At 40.1% G+C, this 8,912-nt stretch overlaps 1 protein-coding gene across 3 annotated transcripts in view; it reads left to right on the plus strand.

Annotated features, from left to right (window-relative positions):
- Lims1 (LIM zinc finger domain containing 1) overlaps nucleotides 1–8,912 on the plus strand; it is a 109,165-nt gene that overhangs the window by 48,908 nt on the left and 51,345 nt on the right. Inside the window, exon 1 of one of the 3 annotated variants that reach the window (XM_005371546.2) lies at nucleotides 3,195–3,316. The exons of the other annotated variants lie outside the window; for them this stretch is intronic. Within the exon in view, the coding sequence (XP_005371603.1) occupies nucleotides 3,210–3,316 (107 nt within the window). The 5' untranslated portion in view covers nucleotides 3,195–3,209. Of the gene's footprint in view, nucleotides 1–3,194; nucleotides 3,317–8,912 lie in introns of those variants that run through there. 3 annotated transcript variants of the gene reach the window in all.

Consider the following 8,912-nt stretch of genomic DNA (forward strand, 5'->3'; position numbering starts at 1 on the left):
TTTTTTTTAAAGACTTGTTTATTAATTATGTATACAGGGTTCTTCCTGCATGTATGCCTTCAGGCCAGAAGAGGGCACCAGATCTCATTACTGATAGTTGTGAGCCACCATATGGTTACTGGGAAGAGCAGTCAGTGTTCTTAACCTCTGAGCCATCTCTCCAGCCCCCCACATGTATTTTCTGTGAGAGAGTTATTAACTTTATCAGAATCACAAAAAGTCCCCGAATCCTAGAAAATAGAAAAACTATTGGGTAGTTGTTAGCCTGAGAGGAGAAAGATCTTGCAGAGCACTTAATAGAGCTTTGTCTTTAATCATTTCAGTCAGAAGTTTAAACTTACAGAAGAAATTATCAGCTTTGCAGTTGATATTAAATTGGAGCAGATTACTATTTCATGCCAGAGTCAACAAGCTAGAAAGGACAGAATGGTATGGAAAGTTGTAGTGAGGCTTACACAACTACCAGCTGCGCAAGGGTAGATGCAGGCTGGAAAACTGTGGGAAACCAACAACTTGGGTACCATTGTTCTTTGTAACCACTAGGAATAGGAGAGACCTAGAAATCTTATGAACTGGTCACTACTCCAAGTGTCCAAAGATAGGCAAAGTCTCTAGTAATGGATATTATACAGTGGTTAGGCCACGTGAAAACCAGGGGTGTGAATCCTGCACTGAATGCAAGGCTGAGCTGGCAGTCAAAATCTTAATACAGAAATGGAAAGATTTGTTTAGTCATGTAGTCAAAGCACTTGCCTGTCCTCTCTGTACTGTAAAAATTATGGAAAGACAGTTGTTTGAAACTGAAGACTCTTTTGAACTAAATCTGAAGATAAAAATTAGGCACAGTTGGTAACTTTCTATGGGAAAGTATATTTGAAGAATAAAAAGAACTGGAGTCTGGGGGCATAGAGCTCAGGTTCGAGGACTGGGACTGGTAAAATGCTTGTTTAACATTCAAGAGTCCTCAGCATTGTATAAAGCAGGCAACTAGGAGTAGTTGGAACACCCTTATCCTCCACCTGAGGGTGGAGGGTAAGGCATTCAAAGACATCTTTGTCTATCTAGTGAGTTGAGGACCAGCCTAAGATACATGAAATCCTGTCTCAATAAATAAAAAGGGGGCATAGTAGTATATACACTTTGATTCCTGACTTGGGAGACAGAGGCAGGCAGGTCTCTATGATTTTGAAGCTAGCCTGGTTTATGTAGCAAGTTCTAAATCAGGAAGGCCAACATAGTAAGACCTTGTCTCCAGAAACAAAACAACAACAAAACTTAAAAAAATTCAAGATCTTCTGCTGTACCACTCTATTGTGCACTGTGGGTATGTACTCCTACCTGGTAGTGGTGTGGAGCCAGTGCTGGTTACAGACGGGATGCTAGTCAGTAGTGTATTTTGCAAATGTTTGTAGTTTGTATAAATTTTTTTTCAAAGTTTTGGAGTGCCTGTGTATTCTTACCTAGCTCTGTGTATTCAGGGTGAAGGAGAAAGGTAAAGTGTCTCCCCTTTCCCCCTCCTTTCTTCCTTCCCTCCTTCGTCTGTCTGTCTTCACCAAGACAGTGGTTTAAAGAACCATCAGCCAGGCGGTGCTGGCACATGCCTTTAATTCCAGGAGGCACAAGAGGGCAGATCTCTGAGTTTGAGGCCAGCCTGGTCTACAAAGCAAGTTCTAGGACAGCTAGAATTGTTACACAGAGAAAGCCTGCTTTAAACCACTCCATGGCCCCCAAAAGCAGCAAAAGGCTCAGAATTTAATTTTATTCTTTGTAGCAGTTTCATTGCAGCATAAACATTGATTTACTAAAATTCCTACTTGACAGCTCAGCCATTTGAAATGTCAGAGAGCAACTGCTGTCGTAGCTTGTTTGTTACAGGGCTTGGAACTTTTGTTTGTTACTGTCTTCACATCCTTTTAACCACAGACTCATCGGTACAGGATCCATCCCACACAGTTCTGTTTCCTGTGTAAGTAAATTTCAGTAATCACCAGCTCTGTTTCCTTGTCAGCATGTGGCATCAGTTTAAAAAAAAAAAAAACTCTTTTAAAAGTACTAGTTATATTATGCTATAGAAATGTGTTTTCTTTCTTTTTGGGTGGTGCTTAGTTTTAAACCTGGGGCCTTGAACATGATATGAATAAACTCTCCAGTGAACTATACTCACCAGCTCCCTTTCTGTACTCTTGTGAAGAGGATTCTAAAAGCAAAAGAATGGTACAAATTGCCCAAAGAATAATTACTAGAACCACAAATCAAGCTTTTGGCTATCAACTAGCCAGCAGCCAGCCTGTATTTGTGCTGTGGTGCAGGTCCAGAGAGGGACTTAATTAGCCTGGTGGGTAGCGCTCTGCCTGGTATACCGCAACCATTGGAGCAGGTGACACAGCATTTCTGTGTCCTCTCTCATCTGCAGTCCCTTTTCCTTCCTTTCTAAGATCAGATACATAGATAAATATTGGCACCTGTAGGCAGGCAACCTGAGATAAGTGTTACCCAGCAGAGATGACTGTAAGTTGTGATTATTCAGAAAGTAGGCACAGAATCAGAAAGTCATCTAGCAGAATTTAGAAGAAGAAACACTCTTTCTCCCTTTTATGAATATTTTAGAAATATTTAAGGGGAGAGGGTGGACTCGACACTTCTCTAAGGAACATTTAGAATGGTGAGAGAGGAAGGAATTGGACCGCTTCCTTTGGAATTCTGCCCTATTTTTTTCTTTAGGGAAAATGTCCCAAAGAGCTACTGATGACCAGGCATTTCTCTGTACTGACAGCTGTCTGTGAAATGTTAATGGATTTCCTGGCACATAAAACAGGGCTGAACCCTTCTTCAAGCATTACTTTGCTAGATTTTTCCCCCCAACTTTAATTTGGAAAAATCTTGGAGAGATTTTTTTATAAAGGAATTGGTGTGATTATTCATAAGAAATTTGCTTATTGGTGACCACGTGGGCTATGTGGGTCACTGACTCCCCCTTCCCTAGGTACAGGGCCCAGAGATAAGGCAAGTCATGTCTTGCAGGGAGGGTGTGTACCAAAGAAACAGGAAGCTGTTTCAGCCGACTGGCCTGGCCTGCTTTGCCTGGAGGTTTTCTAACCCGGAGTCAGGTGTGCTGAGGTCCTTCTGCGGAGGACACTGCCTTTCTGAGCTGGCAACATTCGCCTAGCATAAGCACTCCAAAGTATCCATAATTGCTGTACAGAGAAACTATGAGTGCATTACAGCTGAAGGAGCTTTCACAGTCGGGCCTCTACCGGAGAAGGCGAGATCGTCCTGACAGTCTAAGAGTAAATGGGCTGCCTGAGGAAGAGCTGAGGTGAGTGCAGTCAGGGCTGTCCAAGGGGCAAGGTTCCTGAGGCTTGGAGCAGGAATCCACACCCTAGTGGATGCAGTGTTCTTTGGGAAAGAGCCTCGTGGCACTGGAGTCCTTTCCCAATCTTTCCAAGCCACAGAAGCCTGTCCACCGTTTAGCTCTTCTCCACACCTGGGCAGCTGGTGCATCTTTGGCTGCATCCAGAGTAACTTTTCAGCTGGAAGGAACTGATTTTCCCTGTGGGTATATCAGAGCAGATTTCTGTGAGGAATTTGACTTTGAGTGTGTGGCAGGTAGTTGGTAGGTAGTGTTTGGTGTCGGGGGGCTGGGAGGGGTTCCTGGGATTCTTTGTTACTGAAGTGATATAGCTAAGGAATGTTGTGGAACTGCTGACCGCAGTTTAGGAATGAAGGACATCAAAAATCTGGAGACTAAATTAACAAAAGATAAGTTGTTTTAGTTTCAAGTTAATTTATCTAAAACAAGCATAATTATAGTTTTTTTTTTGTTTTTTTTTTACTGTAACTGGCAAAAGTTCCTTTAGATACGATGTTCTGAAAGTCCCCAGAGCATTAAGCCCATGTTACTGTGAAAGAGGATTTGGATTTTCTTTTTCCTAGATAGAAAGAGCTCCTATTTTTCTGCTGACAGAAAGTGGGTATAGAGAAGCGTTTGGAAAAATAATTTGCTATATCTAAGCTTTAGTTTGTTTTTGAACTTAGTATTAGAATATTCTTAATAGATGGCAGAGTGCTATCTGTACCTTGTAGCTGTTCCTTTTGACAGGGAACAATTACAAGCTTTTAAAAGTCCCTGGATTTCTGTTTTATTGTGGCTAGCTATATCACAGGAGAGAGACACTTACTTGAACATTACTGGCTTTCATCAGTTTTGACGAGCATATTGCACACTGAAGAACTGTTGCTGATGCTAGCCAGTGTTCGTGCTTTCATTCCTACAATGGAAAGTGACTCTTGGCAACGTTTACTGTGGTAATTTGGAATTCATCAGATTAAACAGAATTTAAAGACTTCAGAGTTTGAAATACATTTTACTTTTGATCTCTCCCTTTGAGAAGGGCAGTCCAACCCAGGGCTTCACACATGCTAGGCAAGTACTCAGTCAATGAGCCATGCCACCGGTCTAGATTTGTACACTCAGAATCCAAGAGTGAAGTTAGAAAAAAAAAAAACCCACAAAGTTTTATTTTCAGATTGGAGACTCCTAGATTTAAAAAAATTTAAGATATGTAAAATATATTAAAGTAACCCTCATACTTATTTTCAGACCTAAAGTACCCATGAATAAAATTACTTATATGCCCTACTAGGTAGTTTATTTATATAGTTACAGGGATCTTTGAAACTACATGTTTAGCCCTAGAATTTAAATGAAAAGAAGTAATTGTTAAGTGCTATTTGTTACAATTGATTAAAAAAAATGTTTTTCTCCCCATTCTGGTGATGTAGTTCCCAGTGGTAACAACAGTGGCTGTGTTTCTGTCCTCTTGTCTCCCGAGACTGGAGAATCACTTTCCATATTTACAAAGGTATAGTTTTTCCCAGGGACTTGTAAACTCTGTTTAGAGAGGTGAGGTTCCCCTCTAGTTTTATTTTTTATTTTTTTTATTTATTTATTTTTTTTTTTGGTTTTTCGAGACAGGGTTTCTCTGTGGCTTTGGAGCCTGTCCTGGAACTAGCTCTGTAGACCAGGCTGGTCTCAAACTCACAGAGATCCGCCTGCCTCTGCCTCCCGAGTGCTGGGATTAAAGGCGTGCGCCACCATCGCCCGGCTTCTAGTTATATTTTAATATTAACACATCTTTCTTAGCTAAGAAGAGTCAGGAGAGTAATGAATTTGAAGTTGGGTGCCCCCAAGTTTCAGTGCCTCAGTTCTAAGTGTGGATGAAAAACAACTACCAACAGTGTATAGCATTTACCGTTATAAAAGTCCTCACAGCCATCTCTGTGAGGCAAACATTATCTTGGGAATAGTTCAGATAGTACAGAGTGATAATAGTGTCAAGAGGCTAAAGCATCATTTATCTACTTTTAATTGAGTGTCTAATGTGCCAGGTAAAGGTTCGGGAATGCATAGGACATAAGCTCTCTATTCAGGAGCATTTTTTAGCATGGGATCAACAGATGCTTTCCCTATGAGCACTCACGTTTGAGTACATGAAGTTCCCGGTATCTTTCGTGTTATCTCACTCTTGCACAAAGCCCATTCACACTTTTAACTTTTTGCTGCCATGTTCCTTTTCTGAGCATGTGTGTGAACTCTTAACAGATTTGTCGAAGACTAGGAAGGGCAAAGGCCACTGCCAGAAAACACTTTTCTTTTAATTTTAAAGAAAAGACTGATCTGAGGGGCTGGAGAGATGGCTCAGTGGTTAAGAGCTTTGCCTGCTCTTCCAAAGGTCCTGAGTTCAATTCCCAGCAACCAGATGATGGCTCACAACCATCTGTTATGAGGTCTGGTGCCCTCTTCTGGCCTGTAGGCATACATGCAGACAGAATATTGTATACATAATAAATAAATAAAATAAATGTTTAAAAAAAAGACTGATCTGAAATTTAAAATACAATATTTTGAATGATTCTATAACACACATGAAAAGGGATATACCTTTAAACTTGATATTGTTTATAAAAGACACTAAAGGGTCACATAGTATTTGGCTTTATAGACTTTGTTTTAATCTATTAAATATGACCTGAAAGTTCCTTTTTCTTTGTTTTGTTGTGTTCTTTTGAGAGAGTGTTGCTACGTAGCCTTGTCTGGCTGGAACTTACTCAGTAGACCAGACTGGCCTAGAACTCATAGATTGCCTTCTCTGCCTCCTCTGCCAAGGTTGGAGGTGTGAGCCACCACGCCCAGGGCCTGGAAGTTATTTTATGCCCACTTTATACCTGGAATATTCCTAGCCATGTTTGAGCTCTGGAGATTCAGGAAGTTTAGAAGTTATTCTGAGTTTGAGGGCACTGACCTCTTTTTCCCAGAAAAAAAAAAAAATTATCCCTGAATAGCATTTACAAAATCCTTATGTATATATACTTTTTTAGCTCTTCTTTACTCTATTTTCCCACCTAAACTGTGTTTTTTATTTGCTTTTAGGAAACCCAGATCATCAACACATCTGAGCAAATCTCTTTAAAATATTCAAAGTCATGTTTGCTTTCCCTCAAATATAAGAGATGAGTAAATAACTGATTTAGGGACAAATCAAAATTCATCACTTTAGTACCTACTTTAAAACATTTTAGTGTGTTAGTGAACTATGACCCTCAGGCCAAATCTGACCCACTGCCTAATTTTTTTTTTTTTTTTTTTTTTGGATTTTTGAGACAGGGTTTTTCTGTGGCTTTGGAGCCTGTCCTGGAACTAGCTCTTGTAGACCAGGCTGGTCTCGAACTCACAGAGATCCGCCTGCCTCTGCCTCCCAAGTGCTGGGATTAAAGGCGTGCGCCACCACCGCCCGGCCCCACTGCCTAATTTTATAAGCCCCACGAACATAGAGATATTTTAAATTTTCTAGTGATTAAAAATTAATAAAAATAATCTTTATGTAAAGATAACATGAAATTCATATTACAGTATCTGTATATAGTTTTATTGGGGCACAGCTGTGCTTGTTTCTTTGTGTTATCTGTGGCAGTTTTGTGTTAAACTGGCAGTTACATCATGATACACATTGGCATGGCCCACAAAGACAAAAATTCCCTATCTGGCCCTTTATAGAAGTACACCTGATACCTGGCCTATTGCTGAGATGACCCTGATCTTTGCCTCTCTTTCCTGTACTTATGCTTCTGCCCTACTCACTCTTACCTGCTATTTAGCTTTATGCATATTTGAAATTCATATTCCTGTAGTTTAGGAGCACAGTGAATATGTGAAGGGTATTCTTTTGTAAGTTTTTTGTATATGTTCCCAACTGTCTTAGATCTCACTATGTAGTCTAGGTTGGACTCTTAACTTATGGCAGTCTTTTACCTCGACCTCTCAAATGCTGGGGTTATAGATGTGAACCACCACCACCCCATGAACTGTAAAGTTAACAGAGAACAGCATACGTGACATTTTATGGGGACACAGTTCAGCCCACAGCAGTGATCTCATACAGTAGTAGATAGGGTTAAAGGTCATTCCACCACACTTTTTTTTTAAAAAAGTCATTATATTGAATCTCAGTAAAGTACATAAGTCTTTTGTCCAATCTGACCAATACTGATAAATATATATATACACTGGCACATCAGTACAGTCCACAGTGCATCCTCACATCTCTATATTTCTTCCTGTCTCCCTCTTCTTTCCTGTATGCCTAGTCGACCTTTAATCCAATTTTTGTCACTGGATTAGTTTGCAGGTTTTAGAATTTATATTCTTTTTGTTTTTAAAAATTTATTTTGAGTGTTTGAGTGTTTTGCCTGCATGTTTATCTGTGCACAGCATGAATGCCTGGTGCCCTTGGAAGCCAAAAGAACATCGGCTCCCCCAGCACTGGCGTGTTACAGTTAGCTGCCATGTGGCTACTGGGAACTGAACCCAGATCTTCTGCAAGAGCAGCAAGTGCTTTTAACCAACTGAATCATCTCACTTGCCCCATATTTTTGTTTTGTTTTGATTACTTAGCATAATTATTTTTAGATGCATTTGTTTTGGTACAGTTATCAATAATTGATTCCATTTTATTATCGTAGTTTATACTCTATGAACAGAGTATTTATTTTGAGTTTGACATTGAACTTATTTCCAGTCTTTGGCTATTTCAAATAAAACTGCTAATGAAATTCATGTATGCATTCTTATAAGGATGCATGCTTGTTTCACTTTGGATAAGCTAGATTGTTAGACTAAGCGTATATGTTATTTTTTCAGAACTGGCTCAGAACAGATTCACACAAGTAGTGTATAAAAGATCTAGAGTTTCCACTTCTCCACCAGTTCTAGTAATGATAAAAAAAACATTATTTCATCAGCAATTCTATTCTGTTGTTAACTTGCCAAAATTATAAATGCATTTTCTGACCCCTCATGTTGTTTTCACTTCATGTACTTTGTAGCACATATATCTGGGCCTAAGGCTCTGAGTTCAATAACTACTGCTGTGCCACACAATTACTAAGTAATACTGTGTAGAAATGTAAATTCAATATTTTTTCAAACCTGCTTAGCCTTTTGCGCCACTTACTGTTTTCTAATGATGGAGCAGTGCTTTCTCGTTGGATCTTTGCAATAATCCTGTAACAAGTCTCTCCCTTACCACAAAGAAGGGAAAAAGAACTTAAACACGCAGACTGGTAATTTTTGAGCAATTGTGGTTTAGACCCAGGACTGCAGCCAACAGTGGCCGTGCTCACAGTGGGCTCTTACCAGAATACTCTGTACCCTTGCTTGGGTTTTAAAATAAGATCTGCGGGGTTGGAGAAAGAGATGAATGTTAAGAGTGTTCCTGCACAGTTATGAGGACCAGAGTTGATCCCATCTCCATGTAACAAGCTGCGCATCTCTCAAACACTGGGAACCCAGCTCTGAGCAGGCAGGGCCGGAGAAGGAAGATTGGTGGGGCTTTCAGGCTTCCAGCTTAGGGGGG

Source organism: Microtus ochrogaster, unplaced genomic scaffold, assembly GCF_000317375.1.
Source record: "Microtus ochrogaster isolate Prairie Vole_2 unplaced genomic scaffold, MicOch1.0 UNK113, whole genome shotgun sequence".
Classification (NCBI taxonomy): Eukaryota; Metazoa; Chordata; class Mammalia; order Rodentia; family Cricetidae; genus Microtus; species Microtus ochrogaster.